At 55.4% G+C, this 17,444-nt stretch overlaps 1 protein-coding gene across 7 annotated transcripts in view; it reads left to right on the plus strand.

The window, feature by feature from the left end:
* Positions 1-17,444, plus strand: part of mast2 (microtubule associated serine/threonine kinase 2) — a 96,857-nt gene that overhangs the window by 65,634 nt on the left and 13,779 nt on the right. For 5 of the 7 annotated variants that reach the window (XM_084692360.1, XM_084692359.1, XM_084692363.1 and 2 more), the window contains 12 exons: positions 455-546; positions 3,055-3,130; positions 3,877-3,897; positions 4,579-4,657; positions 5,052-5,206; positions 9,381-9,456; positions 9,617-9,826; positions 14,620-14,721; positions 15,632-15,764; positions 16,435-16,502; positions 16,610-16,689; positions 16,920-17,128. In XM_084692360.1, the coding sequence (XP_084548486.1) occupies positions 455-546; positions 3,055-3,130; positions 3,877-3,897; positions 4,579-4,657; positions 5,052-5,206; positions 9,381-9,456; positions 9,617-9,826; positions 14,620-14,721; positions 15,632-15,764; positions 16,435-16,502; positions 16,610-16,689; positions 16,920-17,128 (1,301 nt within the window). The remainder of the gene's footprint in view (positions 1-454; positions 547-3,054; positions 3,131-3,876; positions 3,898-4,578; positions 4,658-5,051; positions 5,207-9,380; positions 9,457-9,616; positions 9,827-14,619; positions 14,722-15,631; positions 15,765-16,434; positions 16,503-16,609; positions 16,690-16,919; positions 17,129-17,444) is intronic. The other 2 variants (XM_084692361.1, XM_084692365.1) reach the window with 1 other exon arrangement.

The following is a 17,444-nucleotide window of genomic DNA, read 5'->3' on the forward strand; positions in this document are numbered from 1 at the left end:
TACCTCTACCCTGCCTGTGCTGCACTGTCTGCTGCTCTGTAGTGACCTCTATCCTGCCTGTGCTGCACTGTCAGCTGGTGTGTAGTGACCTCTATCCTGCCTGTGTTGGACTGTCAGCTGGCTGCTCGACCTCTGACCCCTGCAGACTCCAGAGCAGCTGACAGAGCCTGTCTAGAGCAGCCTTGTACACAGAGGATCTGGAGGTGTTGCTAGGAGACTGTGCCAGCACGGTACAAAGTCCACAGTAGCAGGTTTCCAGCTTCCCTGTTCAGTACGAGCTCCTTGACTCTCTTCGCGAATCCTTGATTCCTTATTTGAATCCTTGATTCCTTATTTGAATCCTTGATTCTTCTCTCAAGTGTATGTTTGTATCCCAGCAGGCTGCAGGTTCACTGTACTCCTGCTGGACATGCTAACATGCTAACCACGTGTCGTGTGTGTGTTCTCTCTGCAGTTGTCGGACCAGCAACCGGAAGAGTCTGATTGTCACGTCCAGCACTTCTCCCACCCTGCCCAGACCTCACTCACCACTACATGGACACCCTGGTAAGATGTGTGTGTGTGTGTGTGTGTGTGTGTGTGTGTAGTGGTGGTGGTGTGTGTGTGTGTAGTGGTGGTGGTGTGTGTGTGTGTAGTGGTGGTGGTGTGTGTGTGTGTGTAGTGGTGGTGGTGTGTGTGTGTGCGCAGAGATCCAGAAACGCCCACATATGATGACAGCCACCAAGCGATGACATGGCTACCTGCCAGAAGGCCAGCGGGCCCTGTCACTCACCCTCTAAACACACACAGGCACACACACACACACACACACACACAGGCGCACACACACACACACATCTTGTTGTTCCCACCGTGTGTGTGTGTTTAGTCTGTGTTGGAGCGAGATCCTGTTGGCCTGTTTAAATCCCCGGTCTTGATACCACAGCTTAATGTGATTTGACAGGTTCGCTGGAGCTCTCCTTCAACAGCTTGTGAAGCCATATGACCACCACACACACACACACACACAGCTAGGTGACATTTGAGGAGATGTAATCACACAAATCTCATTTCCTCAACGGGCAATAATGAAACTGTATAGCCTGTCAGTCACAGTGCACACATTCTCAAACACACACACAGGCGTGCACACACACACACACACACACAGGAAACATTTGCAACCTTGCCTTTTTTTATGAGCTGTCATTGGCCTGTCTCTTTTGTTGGCCATTTGTGGCAACGTACACACACACACACGCACACACACACACACACACACAAATGGGTTCCAGTGGTTTTGGGGCCCGTGAAACTAGATGATGTTTGCAGTGAATGCCTGTGTCACCATGGAGGCAGCTACCTCATTCACTGCTAATCTCCCTCTGGGTGGCAGAGCTTCTGTCCTACTGATGGAGGGAGGGAGGGGAGATCTGTCTCTCTTTTCCTCTCTCTTTCCAGCCCCACACTCATATGCTGCGGATATTTTGTTGCCTTGGCAACAGGTCCACCAGTCTACAGTGCATACCCATCCAGGTCCTATGCCCACCAGCGATCCAATCAAACCCCCCTCCCCTCCCCGGTCTCAGCCCCCCCAGGAGAGCCCTGCTCTGGTCTCAGCCCCCCCAGGAGAGCCCTGCTCTGGTCTCCTCTGGACCAGACCCCGGTCCCCTCTGCACCACATGCTAATGAAGCAGCTTGTTGTGTTCATATTCTCAGTAACTGAGAGACAGAGAAACCTCAACTGAAAAGATCTTTGATGAAATGCCAGACTCTTCCTCCTCCTCCTCCTCCTGTGGAATCCTGATCTCTGTTTCGCCTCCGATTCCCTCCGTCTTTCTTTCATTCCTGTTCTCTTCCACAGCTTTCTGTCAACGTTTCCCCCCCTACCCTCCATCCTCTCTCCCTCTCCCTGGCTCGGTCTCTCTCTCTCTCTCTCTCTCCCTGTCTCTCTCTCCCTGTCTCTCTCTCTCTCCCTGTCTCTCTCTCTCCATCTCTCTCCCCTGTGGCTCTCGTGTGGTAAAGGTCAGAGGGATATTTTCTGAGTCTGTGTTTTGAATTCTGGTCCAGACTGCCGTGTGTGACTGGAGTGTCAGTTGATCTGGCTGGTTTCATCTGCCACACAATCCCATACTGAACTGTGTGTGTGCGTGAGACTTGCTTTTCTTTGTTGTGCTAAAGTAGGCCATTGTAAAGGCAGTGCCTCGTTCTCCCAGCATCCTCTAATGTCGTGTGACACCCCTGTGCTGTGGATGGATTGTACGTGTGTGTTTGTGTGTGTGTGTGTGCGTGCGCACACTGTCGAACTCTCTAACACCTTCTCCATGTCACACATGAGGGAGTCCTGGAGTGCATTACCATACAATGAGCTTCTGTGTAGCTTTTACACACACACGAACACACACGCTGTACACACACACACACACACACACTCAGTGGGATGTTCTGCATAATGCCAATCCCCTGTAGTGTATGTGTGTGAGTGTGATTAATGGTTGTCTCCTCAGTGATGTGTATTCCAGCTTGTATCCAGGCAGCGTGTCCCAGTCCAGACTGAGCATGCTCCCCACACGCCCCTAACAGCTCCTCTGAGGCACCCTCTATTAAAACAGGCTCTACCTGACAGGCCACACACACACACACACACTGATTTCCACACTCACACACGCACACTTTCATGTTCCGCACTCCCAGCCCTGGCCCAGAAGTGACAGACAGGAGATATTATCCTCCTATTAATATTTAATGTTTCATATTCTGTTCTGGATAGGCGTGGGGGTAAGGGGGGCGGGGGCGGGGGGGGGAGGGGGGGGGGGGTTGCATAATTGATCCGAAGTGTCCGCCCCCCACCCACAACCCCCATCGACAGCCCCCCCACCTACAGCCCCCCTGCAGACTGATTGGGATGATGAATGAGTGGTGGATGTGTCTCTGCTGGAGAGGGAGGTAAACCACTCTATCACACTAATTATCTTTCTCTGTCTCTCTTTCCCTCTCTCTCTCTCTTTCCCTGTCTCCCTCTCTCTCTCTCTCTCTCTCTCTCTCTCTGTCTCTCTTTGCCTCTCTCTCTTCCAGGGAGCAGCCCTCTGGACAGCCCCAGGAACTTCTCCCCCAACACAGCAGCACACTTCTCCTTCGTTCCAGCACGCAGGTGAGCCCTGGGGAGTCAGAGGTCAGGGGTCAGCGCTCTCTGGGGAGGGGAGGGAGGTGGGTGGTGGCTCAATATGCTTCTCAGCTTGAATCCAAAATGGCCTCACTTCATCGAGTCAAGTTTAGGGTTCAAAATACCCATCCCTCTCTCTCCATCTCTCTCTGACACACACCTCCACACACACACACACACACACACACACCTCCACACACACACCCTTCCACACCCTCTCCCTTTCTCAACAACCTGCTGGTCTTCAGGAGAGAACAGGGGGCGAGGTGAACACACAGGCTCCCTGTGATCAGAGTCAGAGTCGTGTTTAATACCCACCTGTCAGGGGCGCTGAAGGGGAACTGATCTCAGAGCCGGCCATGTGCTGTGTGGATTTAAGCCCCCGTCAAGATTTTTATTTAAAGAGCGGATTCAAAGAGAGATGAATCGGGAGATAGAGTGCGCACCGCGGGGATGAAAGCAGAGTCTGTAGACCAGAGAAGAAGACAGCGCTCTCCAGTGTGACCTCAGTGCAAGTGACACTGCTGGAGGCCAGGACTGTGAGGCAACAGTGACACCTAGTGGTGTGAGGAGATTTGACACCATATCTGCATTTGACAACCACAGGCGGCGTGTTACAATATAATGGTTACTCCCTGCCTATATTCGCGTGCATAAACACACACCTAGACACACGCATGCAGACACACACTGGTTGAATCTCTCTAGCTAACACTGTCCTCTCTCCCACGCAGCCACGGACACAGGGCTGACAGGTAACTTTTCCTCCCCTCCCTCCCTCCCTCCCTCCCTCCCTCCCTCCCTCCCTCCCTCCCTCCCTCCCTCCCTCCCTCCCTCCCTCCCTCCCTCCCTCCCTCCCTCCCTCCCTCCCTCCCTCCCTCCATCCCCTCCCTCCATCCCTCCATCCCTCCCTCCCACCCTCCCTCCCTCCCTCCCTCCCCCACCCTCCGTACCGCCTGCGCCCTAGCATGGCTGCAGCCTGGGACCCACCCCTCTGTCCTGCAGCACAGCGCATGGCAGACACCTTTCTGGTTCTTGCTTAGCTGTCTGTCAGGAGGAACGCTGGGCGTTCCGGCTGGACGCTGGGCGTTCCGGCTGAACGCTGGGCGTTCCGGCTGAACGCTGGGCGTTCCGGCTGAACGCTGGGCGTCCGGTCAGAGTTCAGAGTTCGGCCGCATGGCCCTGCCTCTGCTGCCTCTCTCCTGCTGCCTCTGTGGCCCGCTTTAGTTTTGACTCTCTTCCGCAGAATGGATGCTTGACTCCTCGTTGCTATCCTGTGATGCTTGGTCCTCCATTCTGTGTGTGTGTGTGTGTGTGTGTGTGAATGTACTGCTCAATAGCAATTGGAGAAAAAGGCTTACTCTTTAACACCTGTCTGTCTGTCTCTCTCTCTCTGTCTCTCCCTGTCTCTCTCTGTCTCTCTCTCTGTCTCTTAGGTCTGATGGCAGACGCTGGTCTCTGGCCTCTCTGCCCTCGTCTGGTTATGGCACCAACACACCCAGCTCCACTGTCTCGGTAAGTGTGTGTGTGTCAGGTGAGCCTCACAAGCCCAGCAGTCAGCTGACTGTGTCATTAGCCTCTGTTGTTCCACCTGTGTCATCAGCAGTTAGCCTCTACACCACCTCATACCGCTAGCCCTAGCGTTAGCCGCTACACCACCTCATACCGCTAGCCCTAGCGTTAGCCGCTACACCACCTCATACCGCTAGCCCTAGCGTTAGCCGCTACACCACCTCATACCGCTAGCCCTAGCGTTAGCCGCTACACCACCTCATACCGCTAGCCCTAGCGTTAGCCGCTACACTACCTCATACCACTAGCCGTAGCGTTAGCCGCTCCGTCCCCGGCTAGCCGGCTAGCCCCTCAGCTGTCGTGCCCTTGTAATCCCCTCCCTCTCTGCCTCTCACAGTCGTCCTGTTCATCCCAGGAGAAGCTGCACCAGCTGCCCTTCCAGCCCACGGCGGACGAGCTTCACTTCCTCACCAAGCATTTCAGCTCCGAGAGCGTCACGGACGAGGACGGGCGCCACTCCCCCGCCATGCGGCCCCGCTCCCGCAGCCTCAGGTGAGGCCCCTCCTCCCTGCCCCTCTGTCACACCCGTCAGGCCGCGTGTTGGGGGCAGACGATAGAAAGGTCACCCGTTGACTGCAGACCTGGCAGGCCTGAGTGACAGTGAACTCTTCACTGTGCCATCGCCTTCTCAGAGAAGCCTTCTGCTGGCCTTATCACGCACACACAGACCCTCTCTCTCTCTGTCTACCTCTACCTCTCTCTACCTCTCTCTGACCTGCCTCTCTCTCTACCTCTCTCTGACCTGCCCCTCACTCTCTGACCTGCCTCTCTCTCTCTGACCTGCCTCTCTCTCTCTCTGACCTGCCTCTCCCTCTACCTCTCTCTGACCTGCCCCTCTCTCAGACCTGCCTCTCTCTCTCTGACCTGCCTCTCCCTCTACCTCTCTCTGACCTGCCCCTCACTCTCATCCCCTACTTCCCCTCACTGTTTCTATCTCTTTCTATCCTTCCTCCTCCTCCTCGTATGTCTGGTTCTCGCTCTCCTTCCCCCCTCCTCCTCTCTCTGACATGTGCCAGGCTGTATCAGTGGGTCATCTCACCTGGCACTGACTAATCTTCTGAGAGACCATGCCAGGTGTCATCCTAACAGCAGCAGGTGCCCCCCACCCTCCACCTCCTGTACCCTTCCCGCATCCTCTCATCCTCTGCCAGCCCCTCCTCCCCTCCTCTGGTCTCTCCTCTGGTCTCTGTTTGTCCACACGGAGCTACAAGGAGAGACCAGAGGGGGAGAGAGAGAGAGAGAGAGAGACAGGAGAGGGGAGAGCAGGTGATTGATGGGTAGAAAAAGAGTGGGCAGTCTACCGTGAAGGGGAAGTCAAAAAGATAGGAAGTGAGAGAGAGAGACAGGTTGAGTGATGGAGACTGGGAGGGTGTGAGAGAGGGATGAGAGGGAGGGAGAATGTGAGAGGGGGGTGACAGGGAGGGAAGGTGGGTGTGAGAGGGGGGTGACAGGGAGGGAAGGTGGGTGTGAGAGGGGGGTGACAGGGAGGGAGGGAGGGTGGGAGAGGGGGGTGACAGGGAGGGAAGGTGGGTGTGAGAGGGGGGTGAGAGGGAGGGAGGGTGCGAGAGGGAGGGAGGGTGTGAGAGGGGGGTGAGGGAAGAGAGAGAGGGAGGGTGTGAGAGAGAGGGAAGGTGTGAGAGGGGGAGGAGAGGGAGGGAGGGTGGGGAAAGAGAGGGATGAGGGAGGAGAGAGAAAAGGAGATCGAGGCCGGCTAATTTAAACGAGGGAAAGAAAGCAATCATACGGTCATTACATGGCCTTGATCATCATCCAGGCTGGGAGTGATGACAGCATCGCTTCTTCTCCTGTCGTTTAGCTCACTTTCTCTACCTTCTCCCTCTTTCTTCTTCTTTCTTTCCCTCCCACCCTCTCAGTCTTTCTCTTTTTCCTATCCCTTCCTCCTCCTTCTTACTGTCCCCTCCTCCCAGACTACATTCTCTTTCTGAGGGTTCTTGAAATGAGCTCAGCACGTCATCCATCTCTCCTCTGCTCTGCTGTTCTCTGGCCTGGTGGAGCTGCTTAACCACCAGCCCCAGGGTCCTAGCTTCCCCCGCTCACACATCTGTACTTAGTTCCACAGTTAGCACACACACACACTCACTCCACTGGGTGAGTCACGCTGCTTAAGATTTCTGTGGAGGTTTTTTGTCCATGTCTCTGGGCCGGGCCCATGTAGCTGTCTTATCAGAGCGGGGGGGGGGGGGGGGGGGGGGGGGGAGAGCAGGGGGGAGGGGGGAGAGCAGGGGGGAGGGGGGGTCATGGGAGCTGGGGTTGTTGTCTAACTTGTTATCTGTGGTTATTGGTTTCACTGAAGAGGGCTCTGAGGTGTTTCCAATACCACACACACACACACACACACACACACATATCTCCCTGGCATCTCTGCCCTGCTGTCATGGTCAATTAGGTTCTTCATTTCCCAAGTCAAGCCTCAGACGATCAACCAATGTTACTCTCTCTCTCTCTCTCTCCCTCTCTCTCTCTCTCTCTCTCTCTCTCTCTCTCTCTCTCTCTCTCTCTCTCTGTCTCTCTCTCTCTGTCTCTCTCTCTGTCTCTCTCTCTGTCTCTCTCTCTTTCTCTCTCTCTTTCTCTGTCTCTCTCTCTTTCTCTCTCTCTGTCTCTTTCTCTCTCTGTCTCTCTCTCTCTCTCTCTCTGTCTCTCTCTCTCTGTCTCCCTAAGTCTCCCTCCCTGTCTCTCTCTGTCTCTCTCTCTCTCTCTCTCTCTCTCTCTCTCTCTCTCTCTCTCTCTTTATCTCTTTCTCCATGTCTCTCTGTCTCTCTCTCTCTATGTATCTCTCTCTCTCTCTATGTCTCTCATCCCTCTTTCTCTATCTCTCCATCGTTCTACTTCCACCCCTCCTCCCTTTTCTCATATCTGATTCACTTCATTTATCCTCCAAACCCAGCCTCCCCTCCGTGTTTTCTACTCTTCCTGATGTAATCTGACATCACCTCATCAGGAAACAAAGGCCTTATTACCACAATCACTCCACTTCAACATCGATAGCCTTAGACAGTCATCAGATCATACCAGACATCATTAGATAGTCATCAAACTGTTAATCGCAAACTCTCCTCGGCTGTTTCACACAGAAACAAAGACCAGGGAGAAAAAGAGAAAAAAAGATTCTCTCGTAACTATGTGAGAGTCTGCATTTCAAGGTCGTTTCCCCAAATTAAGAAGATACTTTTCTTTTTTAGGGTAGCCGAGAGGGCTTTTTACCTCTCATTCCGGCTGAAATATTACGTTTTCTAATGATCCTTTGTCTGTCTGCCTGGCTGGCTGTGTTCATGCTGAGGATTGTTGAGATTCTAATGTGAGCCTGTCTAAGCCTTACTCAATAAACCTCACCCATAGCTAACACTGGGGGTGGTGGGGGGGGGGTGGAATTACCCCAAATTTAAGTATTTATTCAGCAGCCCCTGGCTAGGCATCCATCTCTGTCAGAGCTAACCTTTCCTTACCGAGACGGAGAGGTGAATGGCGTTTTTTTTTTTTCTTTCCTTGATTGAAATGTTTGATTTGAAGACGACAGATAGACGATGCCTTGAGCTGGGTGTTTTAGGCTTCCTACTTTGATTGACACACCTGTAAAGGGATCAGAGGCCAGAGAGTGTGTGTGTGTGTGTGTGCGCGCCAGAACAAGATTGTCTTTGTCTTGCTTTTCATCCCTCTTTTTACTTTTACCCTTGTGTGTGTGTGTGTGTACCTGGGTGTTGGCATGGTGATAAACTGCCTCATATGTGACACATTCAGTGTGTGTTCTCATTCTATCAGGCCGTGTAATTGGAAGGGCGGGCTGTCGATGAATGAGCGGGAGCATTACCTCATCCCTCCTGGTCACGTGTGCACGCGCACACGGATGACTCACACACCCAGATCCACATGTTTACCCCCTCTACATGCCCCCCCGCCATCCGCCAGAACTACACACCACAGAGATGGGAGCGTATCTCTCCCTCCCTCCCTCACACACACACACACACCTTTCTGCAGCCCCTTAGCTTACTGTCCACAGAGTGACAGACAGAAAGGTCAGAGCCTTGTCTCTTTTCTCCTTTTGTTTCTCCTCTGCAATCCAGGGTTAGAGGGATGGAGGAGTGGAGAGATAGAAAGATGGAGGAGTGGCGAGAGGGCGAGATGGCGAGATAGAGGGATGGGGCTGTAGGGCCACAGTGCAGGACAGATCCCAGGCAGTGGAGTGTGTCTGGGCTCCAGAGGAATGACCTTTACCTCCTCAACCTGGAGGAGACGGAGGCTTCATGCAGCCCGCCTGGGAGCCACTGGCAACATCCACTAGCCCTCAGGGGTCTCTGTGTGTGTGTGTGTGTCTGACTGTGTGTGTGTTCGTCATGTGACCCGAGCAGTCAGCCGTGTATATCCCTGTGTGTTTTTTATAGCGAGAGCTGTCATACTCCTCAAGATGGGCTGTGACCTCTTTCTGTGACCTCTCGCTGTGACCTCTCTGTCTCTCGTTGTCTTGTCTCTATGACGACCTGAGAGCCCCCAGAGGCTGTCATCGACTGCAGACGGGTTCCCTGGTGCACCCTGGGACTTGTAGGCCAGACCACACCGAGACCTCACAGTTTCTCGTTCCGTCTCGGTGAATTTCTATCTTCTGACCGCTCATACGTGTGTGTGTGTGTGTGTGTGTGCCCTTCTCCAGCCCTGGACGCTCTCCTATATCTTTTGATCATGAGATCGTCATGATGAACCATGTCTACAAGGAGCGCTTCCCCAAGGTACGTCCACACACACACACACACACACACTTTCACCAGAGACGTCTAGTGCACCTCCATAGCTCCACGTCCTCTCAAAGCCTGCTTGAGCTCATGCTCGTCCCACCATGAACGCTCACACGTGTGTGTGTGTGACTCCGCCCCCTCCCCCCCTCCCCAGGCCACAGCACAGATGGAGGAGCGTCTGTCGGACTTCCTGTCTGCAGCGGGCCCAGACGCGGTGACCCCCCTGGGGGACGGCGTGCTGAGCTTCATCCACCACCAGCTGATGGAGCTCTCCAGGGACTGTCTGGACAAGTCCCGCCATGGCCTCATCACCTCCAGATACTTCTACGAGCTCCAGGAGAACCTGGAGAAGCTGCTGCAGGATGTGAGTGCTCCCCACTCTGTTAGTCATGTCTGAGAGGTGCCCCACTCTGTTGGTCATGTCTGAGAGGTGCCACACTCTGTTGGTCATGTCTGAGAGGTGCCACACTCTGTTGGTCATGTCTGAGAGGTGCCTCACTCTGTTGGTCATGTCTGAGAGGTGCCACACTCTGTTGGTCATGTCTGAGAGGTGCCACACTCTGTTGGTCATGTCTGAGAGGTGCCTCACTCTGTTGGTCATGTCTGAGAGGTGCCTCACTCTGTTGGTCATGTCTGAGAGGTGCCACACTCTGTTGGTCATGTCTGAGAGGTGCCACACTCTGTTGGTCATGTCTGAGAGGTGCCTCACTCTGTTAGTCATGTCTGAGAGGTGCCACACTCTGTTGGTCATGTCTGAGAGGTGCCACACTCTGTTAGTCATGTCTGAGAGGTGCCACACTCTGTTAGTCATGTCTGAGAGGTGCCACACTCTGTTGGTCATGTCTGAGAGGTGCCTCACTCTGTTAGTCATGTCTGAGAGGTGCCACACTCTGTTGGTCATGTCTGAGAGGTGCCACACTCTGTTAGTCATGTCTGAGAGGTGCCACACTCTGTTAGTCATGTCTGAGAGGTGCCACACTCTGTTAGTCATGTCTGAGAGGTGCCACACTCTGTTAGTCATGTCTGAGAGGTGCCACACTCTGTTAGTCATGTCTGAGAGGTGCCACACTCTGTTAGTCATGTCTGAGAGGTGCCCCACTCTGTTGGTCATGTCTGAGAGGTGCCACACTCTGTTGGTCATGTCTGAGTGGTATAAAGTTATAGGTATAGAGTTTAAGCTCCACTGTGTTGTGGAGTGAGAAATCGTAAAGGATTACCTGTGTTTTTGTGTTTGGGGCCCGTGTTCATGCATAGTTTCACTAACGTCTTCACAGCGTACTTAGCGACGCCGGCTAACTGATCCGTCTGTGCCGGTAAATCTCCCAGCGGCGGTTTGGTTTGTCAGCAGGTCGTGATGTCATACTGACAAGAAAGGTAGTTTGACCCCGTTGAGTCAATTAGAAAGTCATTGAGCATCCCTCCCTCCCTCCCTTCTTCCCCTCCCTCCTTCCCCCCTCCCTCCCTCCCTCCCTTCGTCCCCTCCCTCCCTCCCTCCCTTTCTCCCTCCCTTCTTCCCCTCCCTCCCTCCTTCCTTCCCTCCCTTTCTCCCTCCCTTCTTCCCCTCCCTCCCTCCCTCCCTCCCTTCTTCCCCTCCCTCCCTCCCTCCCTCCCTCCCTCCCTCCCTCCCTCCCTCCCTCCCTCCCTCCCTCCCTCCCTCCCTCCCTCCCTCCCTCCCTCCCTCCCTCCCTCCCTTCTTCCCCTCCCTTCTTCCCCTCCCTCCCTCCCTTCTTCCCCTCCCTCCCTCCCTTCTTCCCCTCCCTCCCTCCCTCCCTCCCTCCCTCTCTCCCTCCCTCCCTCCCTCCCTCCCTCCCTCCCTCCCTCCCTCCCTCCGTCCCTCCACATGGGACTCTTTCCCTCGTCTCTGTCAGTGAGCAGTTAGTCAGCTGACTGACAGCTGATGTCTGCATTAACGTTCCGCAATGGGACGCCTGGCTGGAATGTCCACGGTTTAGGTTCTTCCAACACACTCATAGCCTCCTGTGGGATCAAGGTGTGTGTGTGTGTGTGCTGGTGGCCTCCTGTGGGATCAAGGTGTGTGTGTGTGTGTGTGCTGGTGGCGTCTCTATTAGCTCAGTTCCAGAGCTGGAGGGGCTCCTGGTTGTGACATTATAGCTCCCAGTGGCCCCATCTCTACCCTCCACTGGGGGGGGGGGGGGTCCTCTCCCCTCCTCCCTGATTTTAATTTCACGCCCCAGCAGTCGCCGCGGTGACGGATGAGCCTCCCAGTCACCAGGTGGGAGGGGCCCAGACGGAGGGATGGGGGGGGGGGGGTATCGGCGTTTTCGATTGGCTGGTTAAACAGTCCCGCGCTGGTGTTAAAGCCTGTTAGAATGTACTTGGCGTGTCTTTGGAGATCGAGTCGGCAGATAACCTTCAGCGAGAATCCCACGCACACGCGTGTTCAGTACCGATATCTGCCAGCCGTCGCCAGGAGAGATGAGGAAACCTGGACGAGGATGACATCGGCTGGACCCTAATTGGCTGTGAGGGGTTGCCGAGCGCGGCAGGTGGCGGGGGGGGGGGGGATACGTGAGACGGGGTGCGCGTGGAGGACAGGCGTTCCAGGACGGTTTAGTTTTTGTTTTTGTTCCATCGCGGGACCATGTCGCATGTGTCCTGGCAGAGGAGGCTGCAGGAAGAGGACTCTCTGCAGAACCTTCCGGACTCCAGGCAGTGGAGCACGCTGTCTCACCTGTGTGACGGCCCCACCACCTTCACAGTTGAGTTAACCGAGGTTACTAACTAGCTGGTTGCTGTTTGGTTGAGTTAACTAGCTGGTTGCTGTTTGGTTGAGTTAACTAGCTGGTTGCTGTTCTGTTGAGTTAACTAGCTGGTTGCTGTTTGGTTGAGTTAACTAGCTGGTTACTGTTTGGTTGAGTTAACTAGCTGGTTGCTGTTCTGTTGAGTTAACTAGCTGGTTGCTGTTTGGTTGAGTTAACTAGCTGGTTGCTGTTCTGTTGAGTTAACTAGCTGGTTGCTGTTTGGTTGAGTTAACTAGCTGGTTGCTGTTCTGTTGAGTTAACTAGCTGGTTGCCAGCCTGTTTAATGTTTTGGGCTTCGAGGGCACATGTATCCCTGCTGTTAGCTGGTAAAACAGCAAGTGTTCGAGCTAGAGGATGATTGTGTTTGCTGTCATACTGAGTTGGAAAAGGACACAGACATGAAGGTATTAGGTCCAGTAGCAGGAACGCAGGCTGTGGGGAAGATGGGATGATTTTTTGGAGGGTAGAGGAGGAAAGGTGTGTTTGGGAGTGAGGCGGTCGCCAGAGATTCTTCTCTCCTCCTATTGTCCTTTAGCCCTTACTCTCTTAGTCACACCAGCTTCCATCCCTCCTCCCCTCTCCCTCCATCCCATCCTGCCCTCCCTCCCTCCTCCCTCCATCCCATCCTGCCCTCCCTCGTCCCTCCATCCCATCCCGCCCCTCACCGTGACCCTATTAGAATCTTGGCGGGGGACCTGCTCACCTCGCGCCCCAGCCCGCGCCCTCGCTGACCCGTCGCCATGACAACCGGCCCCTGGAGGAAGGATGGGGATTGGGGGGGGGGGGGTGAGCTAGTCCCAGCTCAGCATTATTGGTCAGGCCCCCCTGTCTCACTGATAGTGCTGCTCTAATATGCAGCCATACACACAACAAATAGGCGCGCACACACACACGCACGCAGGCAGGCAGGCAGGCAGGCAGGCAGGCAGGCAGGCAGGCAGGCAGGCAGGCAGGCAGGCAGGCAGGCAGGCAGGCAGGCAGGCAGGCAGGCAGGCAGGCAGGCAGGCAGGCAGGCAGGCAGGCAGGCAGGCAGGCAGGCAGGCAGGCAGGCAGGCAGGCAGGCAGGCAGGCAGGCAGGCAGGCAGGCAGGCAGGCAGGCAGGCAGGCAGGCAGGCAGGCAGGCAGGCAGGCAGGCAGGCAGGCAGGCAGGCAGGCAGGCAGGCAGGCAGGCAGGCAGGCAGGCAGGCAGGCAGGCAGGCAGGCAGGCAGGCAGGCAGGCAGGCAGGCAGGCAGGCAGGCAGGCAGGCAGGCAGGCAGGCAGGCAGGCAGGCAGGCAGGCAGGCAGGCAGGCAGGCAGGCAGGCAGGCAGGCAGGCAGGCAGGCAGGCAGGCAGGCAGGCAGGCAGGCAGGCAGGCAGGCAGGCAGGCAGGCAGGCAGGCAGGCAGGCAGGCAGGCAGGCAGGCAGGCAGGCAGGCAGGCAGGCAGGCAGGCAGGCAGGCAGGCAGGCAGGCAGGCAGGCAGGCAGGCAGGCAGGCAGGCAGGCAGGCAGGCAGGCAGGCAGGCAGGCAGGCAGGCAGGCAGGCAGGCAGGCAGGCAGGCAGGCAGGCAGGCAGGCAGGCAGGCAGGCAGGCAGGCAGGCAGGCAGGCGTAATTAGCTTCTGCTCGCACGGAGGATCATCCCACCACTGTCCATTACTCACGGATTTCCCCCCCTCCGAATCTCACGCGTTTTGGAGTTTCATTACTGTTCTAAATGATTGGGGCCCCCAGGGCATGGCTGGCTGTCACTGGCAGGATGTGTCTATTAGCTGGTGGCAGTCGCACATAGCTCCTGCCTTGTTTATTAACTGGGCCTCCCTCTCTGTTACGCTGTCGTCCTGACTGATCGCTGAGTTTTACACCCCACACACACACACACACACACCTCGTCAACCCACTCCCTCATCTCACGGTGCCCGCTGTGTGTTGTGTTACTCTCTCCATCTCGCTCTCCTCAGTGAGATGCGTTCCTGGGGTAAACGACTCTGTCTAAACCTACAGCAGGGTTGTTTGCCGTGTGAATTTCCCTGAGGAGTCGAGGAGTTCCTTCAGACTCCCTCAGGAGTCTCTGTGGAATGCAGGCACTCCACCTCTAACTGTTCCCTCAGTCCTTATCGTATTCTGCCGTTAGCGGGAGGCTGGTTTTCCCCGCTCAGAAAACTCCTTTGAGGTCAACGTTACCCTGTTATCTGTCAGCTACCTCAACCTGGATTTAGTAACCTTAACTGTCTGTCTCTCTCCTTCTCTCTCTGCCCCTCCCTCCCCCTCTCCCTCTCTCCCTCTCTCTCCCTCTCTCCCTCTCTCCCTCTCTCCCTCTCTCCCTCTCTCCCTCTCTCCCTCTCTCCCTCCCTCCCTCCCTCCCTCCCTCTCTCTCTCTCTCTCTCTCTCCCTCCCTCCGGTCCTGATCTCTGTCCAGGCTCATGAGAGGTCAGAGAGTGTGGAGGTGACCTTCGTCACCCAGCTGGTGAAGAAGCTGATGATCGTCATCGCCCGTCCTGCTCGGCTCCTGGAGTGTCTGGTGAGACCCCACACACACACACACACACACACACACACGAGTGTGTGGTGTGTTATCGGTACCTCCCAGCCGGTACCGTTGTGGTTTCTGTGTTTTCCATCAGGGCTCCCTCTCTCCCTCCACCAACCCCCAGCACGCCCCTGCTCTCTGCCCAGCCAGGGAGAGGGGAGCTGGGGGACAGGGGGTGCTCCATCACCCCCCCTTCCCCCTCCACCGCCACAGCTACGCAGCTGGTAGAATTCCTCCACCTCAGCTGTCTGTGGAAGAAGGGATGGTGGTGGAGGGAGGGGTGGGTGGTGGGAGGGGTGGGTGGGTGAAAATCTACCCCTGTGTTCACATCTGTAGTTTTGACTAATCACATGCAGCCAACGCTATGACAACACCACACCGGTTTTCACAAATGGTTGCACACACACAGCTTGGCAAGGGGGAGAGGGTGGTGGGGGAGACAGAGAGAGGGATGGCTGAAGGGGAGAGGGGGTTGGGAGGGAGACAGAGAAAGAAATGACTGGGAGAGAGAGGGAGTTAGAGAGAGAGAGAGAGAGGGAGAGAGAGAGAGAGAGGGAGAGAGGGAGAGAGGGGGGGGGGGTAAGGTGGTTCTCTGTCTTTGTCAGAGGACACAAAGGATTTGTCCTCCACACTACAGCTCAGTATACTGTACATGGGATTGAGCATCATTACTGTATACACTGTATTATTGTAGATTATTCTATCTTTGTTATCACTAAACCTATTTCCCCATGTACGTAGTAGTTATTATGTCGCTGGGTTAGCAAACAGGAACACACTGACAGTCTTATATGTACTTGGATCAATTAATACACACTGGTTATACACACCTCTGTCTCAACCTCGGTTTCCTGGAGTGTGTGGCTGTACCTGACCTTGGGCCGTGTGTGTGTGTGTGTAGGAGTTTGACCCCGAGGAGTTCTACCACCTGCTGGAGGCTGCAGAGGGCCATGCTAAGGAGGGCCAGGGCATCAAGACTGACATCCCCCGCTACATCATCAGCCAGCTGGGCCTGACCAGAGACCCCCTGGAGGGTATGCACACACACCTGTCTGTCTGTCCTCTACCTGACTGTCCTCTACCTGGCTGTCCTCCACCTGGCTGTCTGACTGTCCTCTACCTGGCTGTCCTCTACCTGACTGTCCTCTACCTGTCTTTCCTCTACCTGGCTGTCCTCTACCTGACTGTCCTCTACCTGGCTGTCCTCTACCTGGCTGTCCTCTACCTGGCTGTCCTCTACCTGGCTGTCCTCTACCTGTCTTTCCTCTACCTGGCTGTCCTCTACCTGACTGTCCTCTACCTGGCTGTCCTCTACCTGGCTGTCTGACTGTCCTCTACCTGGCTGTCCTCTACCTGACTGTCCTCTACCTGGCTGTCCTCTACCTGACTGTCCTCTACCTGTCTTTCCTCTACCTGTCTTTCCTCTACCTGGCTGTCCTCTACCTGGCTGTCCTCTACCTGGCTGTCCTCTACCTGGCTGTCTGTCTGTCTGTCCTCTACCTGGCTGTCCTCTACCTGGCTGTCCTCTACCTGTCTGTCTGTCTGTCTGTCTGTCCTCTACCTGGCTGTCCTCTACCTGTCTGTCCTCTACCTGACTGTCTGGCTGTCCTCTGTCTGTCTGTCTGTCTGTCTGTCCTCTGTCTGTCTGTCTGTCCTCTACCTGTCTGTATGTGTCTGACCCTGTCTCTCTCCCTCTCTCTGTAGAAATCGCCCAGCTGAGCAGCTATGACAGTGGCCACCCTGACACCCCGGAGACAGACGACTCTGTTGACGTGAGTCCATGTCTGCAACACCACCATCCCTCACCCCCCCTTCCCCTCCTCACCCCCCCTCCTTTGGGGCCTGTGCTGTGTTCTAAGCCTGTCCTGCTGTGTTGCAGAGTCGCGTGGCCCCCCAGACCAAGGCCCCCCGAGAGGAGGACTTTGAGAACATCAAGCTGATCAGCAATGGAGCCTACGGGTAAGACGCCCCAACCTGGATCAGGTTAGCTAGCCAGGCTAGCAGGCCCAGCGTTCAGCCTGGAGGTGTCCTGGAGCAGCTAGCCAGGCTAGAAGGCCCAGCACACAGCCTCGAGGTATCCTGGACCAGCGAGCCAGGCTAGCAAGCTAGGTTTTGGGGGGAAACGGTCTCGATTTGACCTTTATTTCTCTCCTCTTTTCCCTCCCTCTCCTCCTCTTCTTCTTCTGCAGGGCCGTGTTCCTGGTGAGACACAAGGAGACCCGTCAGCGCTTCGCCATGAAGAAGATCAACAAGCAGAACCTGATCCTGAGGAACCAGATCCAGCAGGCCTTCGTGGAGAGGGATATCCTCACCTTCGCTGAGAACCCCTTCGTGGTCTCCATGTTCTGCTCCTTTGAGACCCGCAGGCATCTCTGCATGGTCATGGAGTACGTGGAAGGTAGGACACACTCTCTCTCTGTCTCTCTGTCTCTCTGTCTCTCTCTGTCTTTCTCTGTCTGTCTCTCTCTGTTTCTCTCTGTCTCTCTGTCTGTCTCTCTCTGTCTCTCTGTCTGTCTCTCTGTCTGTCTCTCTCTGTCTGTCTCTCTCCCTGTTTTTCTCCGTCTGTATCTCTCTCTGTCTCTCTCTCTGTCTCTCACACACACAAGATATTCTACAGCAGATCAAGTGTACAACTCACACCCCATCACAGGCTTTACTCACACTAACACCCTGACCTGTGTGTGTGTGTGTGTGTGTGTGTGTGTGTGTGTGTG

This window comes from Hypomesus nipponensis, chromosome 26 (genome assembly GCF_054491055.1).
Source record: "Hypomesus nipponensis isolate SF chromosome 26, ASM5449105v1, whole genome shotgun sequence".
NCBI lineage: Eukaryota > Metazoa > Chordata > Actinopteri > Osmeriformes > Osmeridae > Hypomesus > Hypomesus nipponensis.